The following is a 20,610-nucleotide window of genomic DNA, read 5'->3' on the forward strand; positions in this document are numbered from 1 at the left end:
TTTTTACTGGTTATGACTTTGTCACCTGCCGTCACATGGTTTGAGAGTTACTTGTCCAATATAACTCAAAGTACTCTTCAATGGATGCTTCTCTAACATCAGATATTTACAGTGTGGTGCCCCTCAAGGCAGTTACTAATTATTTGCCACTTGTCTTGTAAGAAGGTAAAATGACTGTATGCTGATGATTGCACACTCTACACATCAGCACCTACATCCAGTGAGCTCACTGAGACTCTTAGCAAGGCGTTAGTCAGTGTCAGAATGGGTAATTAATTAAATGCATCCAAAACCAAAAGCATTGTATTTGGTTCAAAGCATTCTCTTAGACCTAAACCTCAACTGGGGTTGAAGGAGCTGAACTCCTAGGAGTAACATTGGATGATCAGTTATTATGGTCATGTCATATTGACAAAGTTGGGGAGAGGTATGTCTGTTATAAAATGATGTTCTGCGTTTTTGACACATCAACTTTACTAGTTGTTCAGGCTCTGATCTTGTCCGATCTTGATTAATGTTCGGTAATATGGACAGGTAAAACAAAGAAAGTCCGAGCAAAGCTACAGCTGACTCAAAACAGAGCAGCCTTGGTTGAGAGTTGAGGAGAAATTCACTACTTCTCTTCTAGTCTTTTTAAGAAATATTTGTATCCTCTTCCTGGTGTTTATTAGGGATCCCTATTCGTTCCTGCCATGGCAGCAGCTACTCTTCCTGGGGTTTATTAGGGATCCCTATTAGTTCCTGCCAAGGCAGCAGCTACTCTTCTTGGTGTTTATTAGGGATCCCTATTAGTTCCTGCCAAGGCAGCAGCTACTCTTCTTGGTGTTTATTAGGGATCCCTATTAGTTCCTGCCAAGGCAGCAGCTACTCTTCTTGGTGTTTATTAGGGAGCCCTATTAGTTCCTGCCATGGCAGCAGCTACTCTTCTTGGTGTTTATTAGGGAGCCCTATTAGTTCCTGCCAAGGCAGCAGCTACTCTTCTTGGTGTTTATTAGGGATCCCTATTAGTTCCTGCCATGGCAGCAGCTACTCTTCTTGGTGTTTATTATGGATCCTATTAGTTCCTGCCATGGCAGCAGCTACTCTTCCTGGGGTTTCTTAGGGAGCCCTATTAGTTCCTGCCATGGCAGCAGCTACTCTTCTTGGGGTTTCTTAGGGATCCCTATTAGTTCCTGCCATGGCAGCAGCTACTCTTCCTGGTGTTTCTTAGGGATCCCTATTAGTTCCTGCCATGGCAGCAGCTACTCTTCTTGGGGTTTCTTAGGGATCCCTATTAGTTCCTGCCAAGGCAGCAGCTACTCTTCTTGGTGTTTATTAGGGATCCCTATTAGTTCCTGCCAAGGCAGCAGCTACTCTTCTTGGTGTTTATTAGGGATCCCCATTAGTTCCTGCCAAGGCAGCAGCTACTCTTCCTGGGGTTTATTATGGATCCCTATTAGTTCCTGCCATGGCAGCAGCTACTCTTCTTGGGGTTTCTTAGGGATCCCTATTAGTTCCTGCCATGGCAGCAGCTACTCTTCTTGGTGTTTATTAGGGATCCCTATTAGTTCCTGCCATGGCAGCAGCTACTCTTCTTGGTGTTTCTTAGGGATCCCTATTAGTTCCTGCCAAGGCAGCAGCTACTCTTCTTGGTGTTTATTAGGGATCCCTATTAGTTCCTGCCAAGGCAGCAGCTACTCTTCTTGGTGTTTATTAGGGATCCCTATTAGTTCCTGCCATGGCAGCAGCTACTCTTCCTGGTGTTTATTAGGGATCCCTATTAGTTCCTGCCAAGGCAGCAGCTACTCTTCTTGGTGTTTATTAGGGATCCCTATTAGTTCCTGCCATGGCAGCAGCTACTCTTCCTGGGGTTTATTATGGATCCCTATTAGTTCCTGCCAAGGCAGCAGCTACTCTTCCTGGGGTTTATTAGGGATCCTATTAGTTCCTGCCAAGGCAGCAGCTACTCTTCCTGGGGTTTATTAGGGAGCCCTATTAGTTCCTGCCATGGCAGCAGCTACTCTTCTTGGTGTTTATTAGGGATCCCTATTAGTTCCTGCCAAGGCAGCAGCTACTCTTCTTGGTGTTTATTAGGGATCCCCATTAGTTCCTGCCAAGGCAGCAGCTACTCTTCCTGGGGTTTATTATGGATCCCTATTAGTTCCTGCCATGGCAGCAGCTACTCTTCTTGGGGTTTCTTAGGGATCCCTATTAGTTCCTGCCATGGCAGCAGCTACTCTTCTTGGTGTTTATTAGGGATCCCTATTAGTTCCTGCCATGGCAGCAGCTACTCTTCTTGGTGTTTCTTAGGGATCCCTATTAGTTCCTGCCAAGGCAGCAGCTACTCTTCTTGGTGTTTATTAGGGATCCCTATTAGTTCCTGCCAAGGCAGCAGCTACTCTTCTTGGTGTTTATTAGGGATCCCTATTAGTTCCTGCCATGGCAGCAGCTACTCTTCCTGGGGTTTATTAGGGATCCCTATTAGTTCCTGCCAAGGCAGCAGCTACTCTTCCTGGGGTTTATTAGGGATCCTATTAGTTCCTGCCAAGGCAGCAGCTACTCTTCCTGGGGTTTATTAGGGAGCCCTATTAGTTCCTGCCATGGCAGCAGCTACTCTTCTTGGTGTTTATTAGGGATCTCTATTAGTTCCTGCCATGGCAGCAGCTACTCTTCTTGGTGTTTATTAGGGAGCCCTATTAGTTCCTGCCATGGCAGCAGCTACTCTTCTTTGTGTTTATTAGGGATCCCTATTAGTTCCTGCCATGGCAGCAGCTACTCTTCTTGGTGTTTATTAGGGAGCCCTATTAGTTCCTGCCATGGCAGCAGCTACTCTTCTTGGTGTTTCTTAGGGATCCCTATTAGTTCCTGCCAAGGCAGCAGCTACTCTTCTTGGTGTTTATTAGGGAGCCCTATTAGTTCCTGCCATGGCAGCAGCTACTCTTCTTGGTGTTTCTTAGGGATCCCTATTAGTTCCTGCCAAGGCAGCAGCTACTCTTCTTGGTGTTTATTAGGGATCCCTATTAGTTCCTGCCATGGCAGCAGCTACTCTTCTTGGTGTTTCTTAGGGATCCCTATTAGTTCCTGCCAAGGCAGCAGCTACTCTTCTTGGTGTTTATTAGGGAGCCCTATTAGTTCCTGCCATGGCAGCAGCTACTCTTCTTGGTGTTTCTTAGGGATCCCTATTAGTTCCTGCCAAGGCAGCAGCTACTCTTCTTGGTGTTTATTAGGGATCCCTATTAGTTCCTGCCATAGCAGCAGCTACTCTTCTTGGTGTTTATTAGGGAGCCCTATTAGTTCCTGCCATGGCAGCAGCTACTCTTCTTGGTGTTTATTAGGGATCCCTATTAGTTCCTGCCAAGGCAGCAGCTACTCTTCTTGGTGTTTATTAGGGATCCCTATTAGTTCCTGCCATGGCAGCAGCTACTCTTCTTGGTGTTTATTAGGGATCCCTATTAGTTCCTGCCATGGCAGCAGCTACTCTTCTTGGTGTTTATTAGGGATCCCTATTAGTTCCTGCCATGGCAGCAGCTACTCTTCTTGGTGTTTATTAGGGATCCCTATGAGTTCCTGCCATGGCAGCAGCTACTCTTCTTGGTGTTTATTAGGGATCCCTATTAGTTCCTGCCATGGCAGCAGCTACTCTTCTTGGTGTTTATTAGGGATCCCTATTAGTTCCTGCCATGGCAGCAGCTACTCTTCCTGGTGTTTCTTAGGGATCCCTATTAGTTCCTGCCAAGGCAGCAGCTACTCTTCCTGGGGTTTATTAGGGATCCCTATTAGTTCCTGCCAAGGCAGCAGCTACTCTTCCTGGGGTTTATTAGGGATCCCTATTAGTTCCTGCCAAGGCAGCAGCTACTCTTCCTGGGGTTTATTAGGGATCCCCATTAGTTCTTGCCAAGGCAGCAGCTACTCTTCATGGGGTTCATGAAGTTAATGTTATAATCATGTAATATTATTACAGCACTGCATATCTACAATACAACATGTATAATACCACCTTACAACATTATTTCAATGTACGTGTGTAGAGTGCTAGCGTTTGTGTGTGTGTGTCGTCACAGACCCTGCTGTTCCATAAGATTTATTTTTTTAATCTGATTCTACTGCTTGCATCAGTTACTTGATGTAGTCATAGCTCTATGTAGTACTATGCGCCTCCCATAGAAAAATGCCTAACCACTTGTATAATCTATTTGCATACACTTCAAGCAGACATACATACCCCACCAGACATGCCACTATGGGTTTCTTCAAAGTACCCAAACCAAAAACAGATTTAATGCGTCACAGTTATGTATAGAGCCATGTAATCGTGGAAGGCTCTGCCACCAGAGGAAAGAAAGTTTAGCTTTAAAAAAACGGATAAAAGATATTCTCACAGCACCTCCCCCTTCTCTTAAGATCTGATTTAACTCTACTGTATATAAGAATATGTACATGTGAAATGTGTAAATAGTAATTCTGTTCTTATTCCAATATATCACTCTTTTATTTATTTTGTCTAACTGTTCTGTACTTTGTCATGTGTTTATGTTTTATGGAACGCATAAAAAGTTGCTGCCGTATGTGCGGTTGGTAATGGGGATCCTAATAAACTAAACTAACAGCTCTCTGAAGGGATGGGCGTAGAATTCCAGTCCTGTCATTCATATCTGTTTACGTTTCTGTCTCAGGTGGGCTCCAAATCCTCAGGTGGCTCGGCAAATGGTGAGTGCTACAACAGTCACATTTTTCACACGTTAAAAGTTTGACTTTGCAAGACTATGATCAGAATATCATCACACACAGTGGCGCAACTTCCTGCTTACAGAAATCAACAAAAATAGTTCAAATCGTTTGAGTTAACATGACCCTCTCCATACCCTTTGACTCCTCCAGGTCACCTCGGCCCCGTAGAGGAGAGCATGGGCTTCCTGACGGATGCCGTCTACGACCTGGCCAAGCTCTACCTGCGCTCCTTCTGCCCCGCCTACTCTTCCTCTAGCTCCTCCCCTGACCCTTCCTCATCCATCTCCCAGCATGCCGAGGGGGAGTCTCCTGTGGAGGGGCGTAGCAGTAAGGAGGCCTCGGGCACAACTGACCACCTGCAGTTCACCCTGTTCGCCATGCATGGCATCCCTGCCGCTTGGGTCAGCAGGTGAGTGTACCAGGCACCACCTATTGGCTTGACATGGTAGTGCAGCAAGCTAGCGGTTTACTAACATATTGTTTTGCTACTAGCTACTTTTTGGGGAGGGTTTGATAATAAAAATAACAAACAGGAAATAACCCTCCCACCTTTGCCCCATACTCACCTAGCAGTCCAATAATTAACTAAATACAATATGCACTTTACAAAGTCTGGATGCTATGCTGCACATCTGTCTTATTTATCCTCAACCAGGTTTGGTAGTGAATGTCAGAGGTAGGACCAAGTCACTATTATTCCAGTCAGAAGCAAGTCACAAGGTTCGAGTCCCAAGTACAACGGGTCAAGACTATTGTCAAGTCCAAGTCGTGCATTCTAAGAGCAAGTCAAGTCTCAAGTCAACAACAAAAAAATCTATCCATGCAACGACTTGTTCAGTTACAAATCTTTGTCTGTTCATTGAGTCTACATAGACAACCCTTTTCATGATTTTGTCTACAACACATTTTGATGATGTAATTGTAAAATGGGGACCATGTAGCAGTCGTAAGGACATGACATCAGCAAGTTGATGTGCTCAGAGTGTAGATTTATTTACAGGTCTTGGTGATCCAATGGTGAAAGCACCATATCATCCAAAATATACCAGTGCATTTACCAAATATACAGTGTATTCGGAAAGTATTCAGACCCCTTGACTTCAACATTTTGTTATGCTACAGCCTTATTCTAAAATGGATTACTTTTTATTCTCATCGATCTATACACTACCTTATAATGACAAAGCAAAAACAGGTTTTATGAAATGTTTGTAAATGTATTAAAAATAAAAAATTAACGGAAATATTACATTTACATAAGTATTCAGACCCTTTACTCTGTACTTTGTTGAAGCACCTTTGGCAGTAATTACAGCCTCGAGTCTTCTTGGGTGTGACGCCCCAAGCTTGGCAGACCTGTATTTGGCGAGTTTCTCCCATTCTTCTCTGCCGATCCTGTCAAATCAAATATGTCAGGTTAGATGGGGAGTGTCGCTGCACAGCTATTTTCCAAGTCTCTTCAGAGATGTTAGATCGGGTTTAAGTCCGGACTCTGGCTGGGCCACTCAAGGACATTCAGAGACGTCCCAAAGCCACTCCTGGGTGTGTGCTTAAGGTCGTTATGTTGGAAGGTGAACCTTTGCACCAGTTTGAGGTCCTGAGCCCTCTGGAGCAGGTTTTCATGAAGGATCTCTCTGTACTTTGCTCTGTTCGTCTTTCCCTCGATCCTGACGAGTCTCCCAGTCCCTGAAAATCACCCCCACAGCATGATGCTGCTGCTGCCACCACCATGCTTCACCGTAGGGATGGTGCCAGGTTTCCTCCAGACGTGACGCTTGGCGTTCAGGCCACAGAGTTAAATCTTGGTTTCATCAAGCCAGAGAATCTTGTTTCTCGTGGTCTGCGAGTCCTTTAAGTGCCTTTTGGTCAACTCCAAGCGGACTGTTATGTGCCTTTTTACTGAGTTGTCCTTCTGGAAGGTTCTCCCATCTCCACAGAGGATTGACCATTGGGTTCTTGGTTAACTCCCTGACCAAGGCCCTTCTCCCGCGATTGCTCCGTTTGGCCAGGCGGCCAGCTCTGGGAAGAGTCTCTGATTCCAAACTTCTCCCATTTAAGAATGAAGGAGACTACTGTGTTTTTGGGGCCCTTCAATGCTGCAGACATTTTTTGGTAAACTTCCCCAGATCTGTGCTTCGAGACAATCCTATCTCAGAACTCTATGGACAATTCCTTCGACCTCATGTCTTGGTTTTTTCTCTGACATGCATTGTCAACTGTAGGACCTTATATAGACAGGTGTGTGCCTTTCCAAATCATGTCCAATCAATTGAATTTACCATAGGCAGTCTCCAATGAAGTTGTAGAAACATCTCAAGGATGATCAATGGAAACAGGATGCACCTGAGCTCAATTTCAAGTCTCATAGCGAAGGGTCTGAATACTTATGTTTTTTATTTTGTATAAATTTGCAAACATTTCTAACAACCAGTTTTAGCTTTGCCATTATGGGTTATTGTGCTTAGATTTTATATATTTTGTTTTAAATCAATTTTAAAATAAGGCTGTAACGTAACAAAATATGGAAAAAGTCAAGGGGTCTAAATTCTTTCTGAATGCACTGTACACTGGCAATAGCCCAAAAGAAATAGCATCTGTATCAGGCTTAAAGACATGCTCCGGTACCTTTGTGACTACTGGCTAAAATGTAAACAAATGTACCTGAGAATCCCTTTAACCTGTCCCATCTGAATGGACACCGGTAGAGGGCAAGACTGTATAGCCTCCCCTTGAGAAACCAAATGGAATCTGTCTAACAGGCGCTCTAAAAGGTAGGCCTACATAATACAAGCACTTGGCCTCCAGGACCATACAATTACCAACTTGGCAATTACAGCCAATCAACTGGTTCTACAGTGTAAAACTTTATTTCCACACACATTGGTACATTTGTCTTAATCAGACTTAATTATTATTGAGATTTCAACACATCCATACATGGAACAACAATTTTATCTTATTCAACCTTCTGACTCCAAAGCCTAGAGCTCAGGCCACGTAGCCTATTTCCATGCGCACTGAGGCGCGCACGTTCCTATTATGCACAACCAGAATGACAGAGACAGAGGACACAGACACATGGAACTCGGACATAACCCGGGAAATGGGAACAAAAAAACCCCATACAATTGAATAAAAATAAATGAACAGAACTTCTACCTCATGGGTTTTGTTAACGTGCATGTGCACTATAAACATCACGCCACTCGGAGGGTAAGAAATGGTTGGCTAAATGAAAATGTATCGTAAGCCTATCAAACGTGAAACAAATGTCTACGTGTTGCTATGAAAGGTACGGGGATGGAATGATGAAACGCTATCAGTTATTGTAGTATTAGATGGAATATAGATTTACCACAGGGCCTATGCATTTAAACATGTGAAAACAACAGTAAATATTTCAACAAGAGAATTGGAGAGGGCAAGTGAAGAGCCATGCCTATGGTGCATCTTCACCACAGTAATAATTCATTTTAAACAAATTCCAAATGCAAAATGCATAACTAAATTAAACATGTCAAGCAATTGTTACATACCAAAATACCAGTAGGTCTATGGTAGTAATTGTTGCCCCATTGCTGATGAGCTTGCAAAGTATTGTTGATCACCAAACAATTTTTGGAGCTCCATATCTTCCATAATAAATAATCGTCTCTTCCTATAATTTGATTGTGCTGCACCCTATAGCGGTACAGCAAATCAGCAATTTGTACGCTAGCTCACCACCCGACCTGTTTGTCAGTTTGCTGGTACAATCATAGTGCTGAGTGTGTGGTTCACTAGCCAAACTGTTGCAGGTGTTTTTGCAAGGGCGACGCTATGGTCTCTGGGTGCGTGTAGAGTAATCCACGTAGACTCTGTGCCACAAAATGAGTGACAAAGCATTAGAAAACATGGCCAGATAATTTCTCAAGTCAAAGTTGAGTCTTGAGGCTCCGAGTCAAGTTTCATTATTTTATTTTCTATCAAGTCGAGTCTCAAGTCATGAAATTTGGTGACTGTTGCGGGAGGCTGGAATGTCTGCTAGGTGCTGTTGCTCGATAATTGGACAGTGACTCTTCTGCTGTTGCAGATGTGCACAGTTGCTCATCCAGGAACGTATGTTATGAACTGAGCCAAGAAAGAGAACCCCAATAAAAAAATAAAAATCTTTACACCGTTACTGACCAGTCCCATCCTAATAATCACTTTGTTTGCCCATTTCTGAATGGACTTGTCAGTGCCTGTCATTTGGTATAACTTTCACTTTTTGCATTACACCTTTATTGGCCTGGCAATTCTTTTGAACATATTTTAGTTCAATATAAAAAAAAAAGTGCTATCATTTGAAGTGGACTTAATTGCAGTAAGGAAGACACTAGAAACTATAGTTTCCACCTTTAAGGACTTAGCCCTAGAACTGATACTTTTGATCTCTTGCACCTCTTGTTTCTCTCCGCGTCTCATTTTCCACAACCGTATCCAATTCCTTCGCGGCTCTATTGTATCTATATCCATCTTTCTTCCTGGAACAGACTTGAGCCAACCTTTTCCATTCAGTTAGCACAATCTTGCATGACAGTGGAGACTTGGAGTGGCACATTTTGACTGTCTCACTCAAGGGTTGTGTTCATTATGGCACACAGTGGAAAATGTTTGAAAACACTGGCAGTCCCTGACAGTTTCGGTCACTTTTCTTCCTTTTGATGCCTAATGACCACAACCCAGGCTTGGTGGGAGGGAGGCAGGTCCAAAATGTGTTCCGGGACGCAAGTGTCTTTGCTTGGCCAACGAGGGTTTAAAAATGAGAGGCACTGGTAATAACAGGCTATTTCCTTCTGCCCGTCATCCATAGGGCATTGTCCAAGAGCTTGCACTACATGACCAAAAGTATGTGGACACCTGTTTGTCATGCTGAACAGGAAAGGGCCTTCCCCAAACTGTTGTCACCATGTTGGAAGTATAAAATCATCTAGAATGGCATTGTATGCTGTGGCGTTAAGATTTCCCTTCACTGGAACTAAGGGGCCTGAACCATGAAACAGCCCCAGACCATTTTTTATCCTCCACCAAACTTTACAGTTGGCACTATGCATTGGGACAAGTAGCGTTCTCCTGGCATCCGCCAAACCCAGATTCGTCCGTCAGACTGCCAGATGGTGAAGCGTGATTCATCACTCCAGACAACGCTTTTCCACTGCTCCAGTGGCGGCGAGCTTTACACCACTCCAGCTGACACTTGGCATTGCGTATGGTGATCTTAGGCTTGTGTGCAGCTGCTCGACCATGGAAACCCATTTCATGACACTCTCTCAACGAACAGTTTTTGTGCTGACGTTGCTTCCAGAGGCAGTTTGGAACTCTGTAGTGAGTGTTGCAACCAAGGACTGACTATTTTTTTCGCACTTCAGCAGTCCCGTTCTGTGAGCTTGTTTGGCCTACCACTTCCCGGCTGAGACGCTGTTGCTCCTAGATGTGTCCAATTCACAATAACAGCACTTACAGTTGACCGGGGCAGCTCTTGCAGGGCAGAAATTTAATAAACTGACTTGTTGGTAAGGTGGCATCCTATGACGGTGTCACGTTGAAAGTCACTGAGCTCTTCAGTATGGCCATTCTACTGCCAATATTTGTCTATGGAGATTGCATGGCTGTGTGCTTGATTTTATTCACCTGTCAGCAACGGGTGTGGGTGAAGTAGCCGAATCCACTAATTTGAAGGGGTGTCCACATACTTTTGTATGTATAGTGCATTTTTTAGGAGGCATGGAAAACCTTTCTGAGCTCCATATCAATGGAACTGAAAATATTTATCCCGTAACACAACGAGAAACGCTGCCTGGAAATATTTAGTCTTGAACTAACAGTTACTCCAGCGTTATGGCATGGCTGGAATTGTCTCATCATTAAGGTTTGACTGTTCTGCTCTGTTGTGGCTAGCGTATTATCACTCACACACACACACACACACACACCATCTGTCGGCACAGTGATGCATCATGTCACCAGCAACAGTGAACGCATGCATACCATGCTGTGTTGAAGCACAAGACAGATGGCGTTGAGCAATAGGAAATCTTTTTGAATCCTAAATGGTTCACTGCCTGGTTTTCTCATTGGAGCTTATGGAATGTCAGAAATGTCTTACATAAAAAATATGAACTGTGAAAATAAACAGAGCCAACTTAACACCTTTTTTTTTTTCTCTCTGTACAAAGATGGATTTTAACTCCAGAATAATTAGTTAATTTCCTTCCTTTCTTTCCTTACTCTCTTTCCTTCCTCCCTCCTTTTGCAGCTATGAGAAGTACTACCTGATGTGTGCTCTGACACACAATGGCCGGAACCTGTTCAAGCCCATCCAGTCCAAGAAAGTCGGCACCTACAAGAGCTTCTTCTACCACATCAAATGGGACGAACTGTACGTCACTACTGCCCTCCACCCATAGAAATACAATACCGTTAGACAAGACATTATACATAACACAATCAATTGAATTGTATATTGTTCTGTTTTTATGTGTACATGATCATGAAACAAATGACCAAATCAATAATGGCTGATCTAATTTTAATTGTGTTTATCTAATCTATAATATTGTTGTATTGAACTTTGCCTATACCAATATTGAGTTTCCCATTTAGGGTCAGATGTCAACTAGGGTCAAATTTCCTTGGCATCTATTACACAGGCCCAGTCACCAACACCACGAACATAGCAGGATAATAATACAAACGGATAAGACATGACAACATTTTAAAGGATTGTTACCTTGTAATACATGTATCATTTGGTCAACCGCTGGATACAGTTCCTAGTAATAATAACAGATTCCACATAGCATACACTTTTTATCCAAAGAAACTTAAGGGTACAGTCAGTGCATACATGTTTAGTATGTGATCGTTAAACCCTCTTACCAGCTGGAACACACACTACCGTTCTATATCACAGACGATGCACATTCATACTTAAGCTATTGTGTGTTTGAGAGGAACTATATGCAGTCAGACTGCGCAGAATCACTCATCTACAAAAATTACCTTACGTCCCAAATAACTACTCAATATGTGATCAAGATAAGCGATGCTGCGCCTTGCTTTTCTCAAACTGATCTCTCTCTCTCCAGGATCAACTTCCCAATGGCGGTGGCCCTGCTTCCATTGGAGTCCATGCTGACTCTCTCTCTCTTCGGGGTTCTGAACCAGAACGCCAGCGGCTCCCCAGACTCCAACAAACAACGCAAGGGACCAGAGCTGCTGGGCAAAGTCTCTCTGCCTCTATTTGACTTTCGACGGTAATGCACAACCACATACATTTTAGTAGTGTGGTTGTGCAATTTCTGTGTGTCTGTTGTGTTTTATGGCATAGTCTTGTGGTCTATTACAAGAGTTAATTGTGTGTAATAGCTGTCTATTGGGGATTCAGAATTGTGTGTGTGTGTGTGTGTGTGTGTGTGTGTGTGTGTGTGTGTGTGTGTGTGTGTGTGTGTGTGTGTGTGTGTGTGTGTGTGTGGTAGGGTGGTAGGGTGGTGTGTGTGTTGTAGGGTGGTGTGTTTGTGTGAATATTGTGTGTGTGTGTGTGTGTGTGTTAATACTTAGGTGTGTGTTTCAGGGTGCTGATGAGTGGGACCAAGCTGCTCTGTCTGTGGACGTCTCCTCAGGCTTCCTCTGCTGCAGCCGGGAGCCGGAGGAAGAACCTGGCTGAGAGGATCATACTGCAGGTGACCACACCACTCCACATGTGCACGCGCACACACCACTCCACACACACACACCACTCTACATACACACACACACACACACCACTCTACATACACACACACACACACACACACACACACCCCACTCTACATACACACACACACACCACTCTACATACACACACACACACACCCCACTCTACATACACACACACACACCACTCCACACACACACCACTCCACACACACACCACTCCACACACACACCACTCTACATACACACACACACACACACACACACACACACCCCACTCTACATACACACACACCACTTCACACACACACCACTCTACATACACACACACACACACACCCCACTCTACATACACACACACACCACTCTACACACACACCACTCTACACACACACCACTCCACACACACACCACTCTACATACACACACACACACACACACCCCACTCTACATACACACACACACACACCACTCTACACACACACCACTCTACACACACACACCACTCTATACACACACACACACACACACCACTCTATGCACACCACACACAGACACCACTCTACACAAACACACACACATTACTTGCCTAGTTAAATAAATAAAATACACAAACACCACTCTACACACATGGGAATACCCATATAAATGTGAAATTTTACAAACAATAAAATTGGGAATTACTGGAACGGCCTTTACCATTTAAGTCGATCTTCTGCAATGTAGTAATGTACAGGCACTGTTTAAATGCACGCTTCCTCAAAGCAATCAGTGATTCAGCCATTGGAAAGCAAGCACCTGTTCAGTCATGTTAGATCTGTTTTTACCTCAACAAAATGGAAGGTGCTTATTTGTTATTATTTATTTGTTATTGATAAGTATTTCAAACCGGACCAAGGTCTTGCTCTCACACTCCCCTTACGCAAACATATTTCCTCTTCTGTGGCGACCTAATAAGTGTGTGTGTGTGTGTGTGTGTCTACCTAGAGCTTACCGTATGCTTTCCAGTCCAAACAGTTTGCGCATATATTATGACAATATTTTGTGACGTTATTGTTAGTTTGGGTGTTCAGCAGTATTCAGTATGTTTTTTCCGGCTGTTCGAGCACACAACACTTTTTCTTGAGGCACCTGAAATTCTGTAGCTGATGTCTATGCATCCACTCATTGATTATTCGTTAACAGTAGGGATTCTTCAATTAAGGGTTTGTTGTCCAATGAGAGATGACTTTTCATGTACATTTTTTCATTTGAGAAACACGGCACTAAGCATCTTAGCTAGATGCAAAAACGTACACATTTATGACAGATTTCTTGATTTAGCTTAGATTGATTCTACCTATTTGAGGAAATGTTACTATATGTTGTTGCTATGGCATCTCAAAAAGGTGACAAACAGTAATATTACTGCTTTCTTCAAATGTTTCAACCAAATGTATTTTTAAGGGAGTTAGCGAGGCACAGACATTCGCTTCGCCTAGTCAAATTCTGCTAGGAACAAACCAAACCTAGTGTGCGGATTCCTTTACCATTCCATGGCCTCTGACCCCGTTCAGGTGGACTTCCCCAGCCCAGCGGTGGATGTGATGTACGTGGGACCCCAGGAGAGACCCAGCCCTGATCCAAACACCCTGGAGGAGCTAGACCCTGACCTGCGCCGCCAGGTGGACAAACTCTGCAGCCGCGCCTCCACCTTCGGGTACGTATTTGTTACTGGGGCACTTCAGTAAGGGCCAACCCCCCCCTAGCTTGACATCCACTTATGTAACAGGCTAGAACTTTACCTAAATCCTGATCGATATCAATTGGAGAAGAATTTCGACTTACAGGTGTGTGTATCGCATAATGATTTTGTGTTGGACTGTTCCGCTGTTGGACTGTTCCGCTGTTGGACTGTTCCGCTGTTGGACTGTTCCGCTGTTGGACTGTTCCGCTGTTGGACTGTTGCTTAGAGTTCTTATTTGGGGATTGGCCTGTCTACAAGGTAACAGCTAAGTTTTAAAGACACAATATTGTACTGTGTAGCTTTTTTCTTTGTTTTAGTGATGATGTAAACCTCTCTTTACTTTCTAATGAGATCCAGCCAAGGTATTAAGGTATTCCCCAAAAATTGGGCACATGCAAATGTTCCTATGCATAAGGCTTAATACACAAAGATAACGTTATGTCCCATCAGTAGGGCATTTGTTTATCAAGGGCAGGTTTGGTGAATTAGGTGCTAAGCCAAAGTAAACACAGGCTACAACAGGAGGACAAATTAAGGTGGCACTGACTGTGGTGACTACTGACACCAAATATACTCATGAATCAACGTCTAGGCAAAGACCCTAGCTAGTTGGCTAGGCATTATGCAAGGAAGTTAGCTTACCTACATAACAGTTTGTATCTTAGATGGGTCTGATTTCATAAGCTGATACTAGCTGCCATGACAACTGTTACAATTCTAGTAGTGTTATGTAGGGCCTTATGATGGATGTCTCATAACAGTTTGTCATCATAACTGTTGCGTCTGTTGTCATAAGCTGATACCTGCTGCCGTGACGCATCTTTACCTTTCCTGCTGCCGTGACGCATCTTTACCTTTCCTGCTGCCGTGACGCATCTTTACCTTTCCTTTACTGGCTTTATGTTCTACGTTCCACAGTAGACAACAAATTCAGGACCGTTATATACAGTATATACCAATGAAGTTAAAGAGCAGCCTACTGACCTTACTGGGTGGATGGGGACATTAACCCCAGCTGTTTAGGAGAGATATCACACCTTACTGGGTGGATGGGGACATTAACCCCAGCTGTTTAGGAGAGATATCACACCTTACTGGGTGGATGGGGACATTATCCCCAGCTGTTTAGGAGAGATATCACACCTTACTGGGTGGATGGGGACATTAACCCCAGCTGTTTAGGAGAGATATCACACCTGGCACAAATGATTGTGTAGTTGTGTTTTTCTTGCAGGCTGGTGCCCTGTACCTGTCCTGCACCCAGAGAGTAGTTCCAAGTCCAGGTTTATAGCAACGAATTTCATATTATAACACTCTTATGTAGGATGTTATGATGGAAGTTTCAAGGCTTCATCCCCAAATGACTCTCCAGTCCTCCCAGACCATAGACGTCTATCTGTTCTCATTCCAGTGTGTCTGTTCCCCCAGACGTTTAACTGTGGACATATAAATGCCCACTTACACCCACTGCCAACCTCTGCCAGGCTGCCAGCCAGATCCATTAGTCTTGTTCAGCCTCCACAGAGAGCCATTTCTTCTGAGGCACGAATCCCTTTAACTTTCTCTGAGCGTTCTCTCTTTTACTCCCATGTTAACCTTCTGTGGTTTGAACTTCTTCTTTTGCCGTCTGTTTTGTTGGGGTGTATTTTCGAATCATTAAGATTCTCTTAGGACAAGAGACTTCAGCTAGTGTGCACTTGTTCAGTTCCCTTCACTGATTTGAAAGGAAATGGCTGGTATAAGACTCCAACTAGCCCATGCCTGGTCTCCAACTAGCCCATGCCTGGTCTCCCACTAGCCCATGCCTGGTCTCCCACTAGCCCATGCCTGGTCTCCCACTAGCCCATGCCTGGTCTCCCACTAGCCCATGCCTGGTCTCCCACTAGCCCATGCCGCCCAGGATGGTCTCTAGATGACCAAGTTACAAAGGATGTACTAACATGTGCAATAAAGGGTATACCATCAGAGGGTACGTTGCCAACTAGTGGGTGGCTTTAGACTGGGTAAGGTTGAAGCATTTTGGCATTGGTAGCGATAATGTCACACTGCTGTCCATCGTATTGCCAGATAGTGATGACCCTGTCAGCAGTGGTCTGTTTTGACCCATCCTATGACTCACCTACTGCCGTTGAGCAAGGCACTTAACCCCAAACTTGCTCCAGGGGCGCTGCTCTGTTGTGGACCCTGTGCTGCTCCCAGCCGGTCATGTGTATGTACAGTATGAGGGGTGCTGTAATAGCGAAATTAACCTTTTTCATTGTCTCTATATGACCAATCAATAAAGATGGATTGTGGGGGCCTCCCGAGTAGCGCAGTGGTCTAAGACACTGCATCGCCGTACTAGCTGTGCCACTAGAGATTCTGGGTTCGAGTCCAGACTCTGTCACGACCGGGAGACTCATAGGGCGGCACACATTTGGACCAGCGTTGTCCGGGTTAGGGGAGGGTTTGGCCGGCAGGGATGTCCTTGTCCCATCGCGCACTAGCGACTCCTGTGGCAGGCCGGGTGCAGTGCACGCTGACACAGTCACCAGGTGTACGGCGTTTCCTCCGACACATTGGTGCAGCTGGCTTCCGGGTTAAGTAGGCATTGTGTCAAGAAGCAGTGCGGCTTGGTTGGGTTGTGTTTCTGAGGATGCATGGCTCTTGACCTTCGCCTCTCCTGAGTCCGTACGGGAGTTGCAGCGATGAGACAAGACTGTAACTACCAATTGGATACCATGAAATTGGGGAGGAAAAAAGTTTAAAAAAAATACAAATAACTAAAAGATTGATTTTATTGTTTATGCCTCTCCCTCTTCCTCTCACAGGTTGACGCGGGCCGACCGCCAGCTGCTGTGGGATCAGCGGCACCACTGCCGGGCCCACACACACAGCCTGCCCAAGGTGCTGGCCAGCGCCCCCAGCTGGGACTGGGGCAGCATGGCTGAGATCCACTCCCTCCTCCATCACTGGCCCTCGCTCCAACCAGTCTGTGCCCTGGAGCTGCTTGACTCTAAGTACGTGTGGCAGACACACAGACACACAGACACACAGACAGACAGATTCTCTTGAACACTTGATACACTTTTTTGAGACGTTGAGAGAACTCGAGTTTGATTTATGGTCAATAGAAAAAAGTTTGATTTGTAAAATGGGAGGTGCAAGTTGATATCACAGGAGTCTTTATATTTCTGTGTGTGTGTTAGCTTGAGATCTAAGATAATGTAACCTATACTAATTAAATCACCTGTTTGACTATAGTTCAATAAATGGTAGACAGTCAGATTGTACTTTACTGTAAGGAACAGGGGTTGAAGGTCACTCTGTCGGTCTTTGTTTCTGTCCTGCAGGTTTGCTGACACAGAGGTGAGGAGTGTGGCTGTCAGCTGGATCGAATCCACCAGTGATGACGAGTTGGCCGACTACCTGCCTCAGCTAGTGCAGGTAAACAGTCTGTAGTGTACATACACACACACAGGAAATCAGTTTGTTAGTGACTCTGAATGCTTTTCTCACCCCATCTCCTTGTCCATGTACTTTTGGCTCTCTCAGGCCCTGAAGTTTGAGTGTCACCTAAAGAATGCCTTGGTCATGTTCCTACTATCCAGAGCACAGGGCAACGTCAGTATCGCCCACTACCTGTACTGGTGAGCCTCCACCCACTGAACTAGTAGCATAGTATATAACATAGTGTATATAACATAGCATATTATAAACTGGGTGGTTCAAGTCCTGAATGCTGATTGGCTGACAGCTGTGGTATATCAGACTGTATACCATGGGTATGACAAAACACTTATTTTTACTGCTTTTATTACATTGGTAAACAGTTTATAATAGCAATAAGGCACCTCAGGGGTTTGTGATAAATGGCCAATATACCACGGCTAAGGGCTGTGTCCAGGCACTCTGCGTTGCGTCGTGCATAAGAACAGCCCTTAGCCGTGGTATATTGGCCATATACCACACCCCCACGGGCCTTATTTATTAAGTATAATATATAGCATAATATATTGTGTAGTATAGTGCATAGTATATAGATATACATGGCCTCTGCTAAGTAGTCTGGACCTTTATGGAACAGGAGGTAGTGTGCTTGTCCCGGACACCCAAAACAGAGAATTATAAGTCAGTATCTAGGCTGGGAACAGTCGTAGGACTACATGTAGTAAGAATATTGTATCTAAAAAGCCACAGTAATCTATACGGAGCTATTAGCGATATCAACTGCTTTGTCCGATCCCATTGTACTCTGATCCTCTCTCCCTCACCAGGCTACTGAGAGATGCAGTGCTAGACCCAGCGTTTGGCCGGAGGTACGACCAAGTGCTGGGGTCCCTGCTGTGTCTGTGTGGGGCCGGCCTCCGGGATGAGCTGGACAAACAGACCCGCCTGGTCACTCTGCTGGGGGCGCTGGCTGAGAAGGTCCGGCAGGCCGGGGGCTCCACACGACAGGTGATGGGGCTAAGAAACACTACTAGAATGTCCAACCTATATCTCAGGGAGCCTCTACAAGGGCTTGGTAACACTTTATTGTACAGACAGCTGTTCATCTTGTATTTACTTATGGTAGGGATGTCTTGTTAACCCAATGAGTCCTGCCTGTGTGATTTAGGACCTCAAACCCCTTTTAAACATTGTGAGTTTGAGCTATAGACTTTGTCTATTTCTTCTGCATCCGTTGGTACCAACCAACCGTCTGTGTAATTTACCGGGGCTGAGCTAGAGCGGTGTTTGTGAGACAAAGGCGGATCTCGGATGGGGCCCGGGGCCAGGTCTTTGACTCTACAGATGTTTTTGTAAAACAGAATGGTTCCAATTACAAACCCCTAAAAGCTATCTATGAAAAGCTGAGACTCCAATGAACATGCACATGTAACATGTTTTGCTCTATGACGCTACACAAGAGTTGTTAGAAGGTACGGGGTTATTCTACGTAGAAGATCAAAGGAAATCCCTGGACATAGTGTCTAATACTTTAATAAGTTCACAGTTGCTGTCACAAACTCCACAGAGTTGTCACTGACTAGTTGGATATTATTTTCCCACTGAGCAAACCATTTCTGTGCTTACAGCATTCATGTATATTCATTTTGAGCAGACTTTATTTTTCAATAAAACTCATGAATGCAACTGTTTGTCAAATAGTGTTGTGTTGTTCTACTTTTATCCCTGGTTGGTTGTCCTGAAAGGAAAATGATAAAACACTTAATTGTGAAGCTAAATATAAGGGCTGGACATGCAGCTAAATGAAAGTCAGATTCATGAAAATAGGATTTTTGCTGGGGTCTCGGGACTGAAGGGGTTAAAATCACATTTATTTCATTTGGTACCAGTTATTTACCAATTATGTTTAAGTTTCCATTTTTACCTTGTAATTCCGTTGTAAATATCAGCTAAACGATTAAATAAAGTGTTGCGAAACGTTAATTGCTTGACAGTAATTCAACTGTGTGTGTGTGTGTGTGTGTGTGTGTGTCTAGGTGGTGCTCCAGGAGGGTCTGGAGAGGGTGCAGTCATTCTTCCAGAGGAACAGCTGCAGGCTGCCCCTCAGCCCCAGCCTAGAGGCCAAACAACTCAACATCAAGGTAAGTCCATTGTCCACCAATGGAAACAGTGACCAAAAGCTTGACCATTCACTCTGCAAATGCCCATTTGACCATCAAAATAATTTTTACCATCTCAACAACATATGGGCTATGACTCATACCAGGGTGTCTGTTAGCCAGCTTTTGGACGATTTTAAATAAAAATAAATCCAATTATTATTTGAAAAAATCTATTAAAAGCGGATAAATAAAATTGTTGCCCGTCAAATTGCCCGAAAAAATACATTGCAATTGTGTGTCCGCCGAGAGGGGATTCTTTCTTCAAAACAGAGTAAAGACAGCCTCCAGATCGCTCCTTCTTGAGGACAAGGTAACAAGGCTGGTGTGCATCAAGCTGCTCCAAGGAGTTGGGAAGTCAAAACTGTCCAACAGCAGCAGCTCACTTTGAGCAGGCCAATGTCCTCTGCAAACGCAAGTACATTTCAGGCAAATTGTGTTCCTCAGGCCCTTTTCTAGCAGTTCTGCTGCCGCCTTAGGCAAGACCAACATATGCCACCCCTGTGTCATGTATAGTATAAAGATTTGGAATGGATTGATAGACTAGAGCAGGGCTGCCCAACCCTCTTCCTGGAGATCTACCGTCCTGTAGGTTTTCAGTCCAACCCTAATTTAGCATATCTGATTCAGCTAGTTAAGGTCTTGTTGAGCAGCTAATTAGTAGAATCAGGTGTGTTAAATAAGGGTTGGACTGAAAACCCACAGGACGGTAGATCTCCAGGAAGAGGGTTGGACTGAAAACCCACAGGACGGTAGATCTCCAGGAAGAGGGTTGGACTGAAAACCCACAGGACGGTAGATCTCCAGGAAGAGGGTTGGACTGAAAACCCACAGGACGGTAGATCTCCAGGAAGAGGGTTGGACTGAAAACCC

The 20,610-nt window shown here is 44.5% G+C and overlaps 1 protein-coding gene across 1 annotated transcript in view; it reads left to right on the forward strand.

Moving 5' to 3' along the window:
* Positions 1–20,610, forward strand: part of LOC115192791 (phosphatidylinositol 4-phosphate 3-kinase C2 domain-containing subunit alpha) — a 69,505-nt gene that overhangs the window by 31,967 nt on the left and 16,928 nt on the right. Inside the window, exons 10-20 of the mRNA XM_029751648.1 lie at positions 4,653–4,686; positions 4,858–5,116; positions 10,985–11,107; positions 11,817–11,984; positions 12,302–12,410; positions 13,980–14,122; positions 16,960–17,148; positions 17,482–17,575; positions 17,684–17,778; positions 18,406–18,586; positions 19,615–19,719. Coding sequence (XP_029607508.1) covers positions 4,653–4,686; positions 4,858–5,116; positions 10,985–11,107; positions 11,817–11,984; positions 12,302–12,410; positions 13,980–14,122; positions 16,960–17,148; positions 17,482–17,575; positions 17,684–17,778; positions 18,406–18,586; positions 19,615–19,719 — 1,500 coding nt within the window. The remainder of the gene's footprint in view (positions 1–4,652; positions 4,687–4,857; positions 5,117–10,984; positions 11,108–11,816; positions 11,985–12,301; positions 12,411–13,979; positions 14,123–16,959; positions 17,149–17,481; positions 17,576–17,683; positions 17,779–18,405; positions 18,587–19,614; positions 19,720–20,610) is intronic.

The sequence above is a fragment of the Salmo trutta genome, chromosome 4, assembly GCF_901001165.1.
Source record: "Salmo trutta chromosome 4, fSalTru1.1, whole genome shotgun sequence".
Lineage (NCBI taxonomy): Eukaryota > Metazoa > Chordata > Actinopteri > Salmoniformes > Salmonidae > Salmo > Salmo trutta.